The sequence below is a fragment of the Perkinsus marinus genome, assembly GCF_000006405.1.
Source record: "Perkinsus marinus ATCC 50983 genomic scaffold scf_1104296970422, whole genome shotgun sequence".
Lineage (NCBI taxonomy): Eukaryota > Perkinsozoa > Perkinsida > Perkinsidae > Perkinsus > Perkinsus marinus.
The window spans coordinates 1-975 of NW_003202456.1; the positions used below are offsets into that span (position 1 = coordinate 1).

A 975-nucleotide genomic window follows, 5' to 3' on the forward strand; every position below is an offset into this window, starting at 1 on the left:
GTTAGCCGCCTTTCCATATGTGCTAGTCGCTTCTTCACATCCAGCACCTTGAAGATCGGCTCCTCCGTTAGTGCTGTTGCATCCTGCTTCTCTTGCAGTTCCTTAAACCACACCTGAATATCACAGGGAACAAGCTTCACCCTACCCTCCTAATTTCGCATCCTTCCTCACCTCAAATTCATCAGTATCATTGCTGACCTTCAAAACCGTCTCGTTGGCCACCCATGTACGATTAGTCGATACCTGAACAACTCCTGGAGCAGCTATCGAGGCCAAGACCCAACCCTACATTCTCCAACACCTTTCTGATACCCTCCACCTTCCTCGACACCCATTCCGGCAGGTCAGCACGTAACTCGACCTCATCAGCACGGAAGAGTATCGGCATCTGACCATCTCCCCATAGGACACAGACCCCACCTCTCTCCTAGCCTACCACAGCCTTCTTCAGACTGTCCAACCGCTTCGTGTATTCCTCCAGCTGAGCATCGAAGCCGTCCTCGTAAAGCCAGTCCTCTGACTCCGATAGAGTCTCTAACACATACCGCAATGACAATCTTCCAACCCCAGCACGCCTACTCATGATGCCCGTCCTCATGTCCTCAGTAGTGACCTTATTCACCATCTCATCGTCCCCTCCCAGACGCTCTCTGAAACATACTATCACTCCATGGGTCAGCCTCGACAACCCCACCTGCTGGAGTATATGTAGGCCTCAAAGTCATTACGAGCCGACTCAGTGTCCTTCACACGCTGATCACGCTTGTCCAGGGCTTTCCCTAAGTACCACCAACATGACACCAAACTACCAGTAACATCAACTTCAATACTCCTTCGAATCGCCTTGCTGATCTCCTCCCCATCCATCGGCCTCGGATACCCCTGTTCCACTACCTTCTGGGAGAGGGTGACTACCAAGAAACCGTTAGTCCAGAGCAGCTCAAGCCCACACGTCTCACCAAATGCCTTCGACTT

General features: G+C 51.9%; 1 protein-coding gene across 1 annotated transcript; it reads right to left on the reverse strand.

Moving 5' to 3' along the window:
* Positions 1 to 47: 47 nt before the first annotated feature.
* On the reverse strand, positions 48 to 779 carry Pmar_PMAR020928 (conserved hypothetical protein; the record flags this gene model as incomplete). The annotated part of the gene is made up of 6 exons (XM_002767612.1): positions 48 to 113; positions 172 to 243; positions 290 to 388; positions 437 to 534; positions 580 to 650; positions 695 to 779. Coding segments are annotated over 6 exons (491 nt in total), but the record flags the coding sequence as incomplete, so codon positions are not given.
* Positions 780 to 975: the final 196 nt, after the last annotated feature.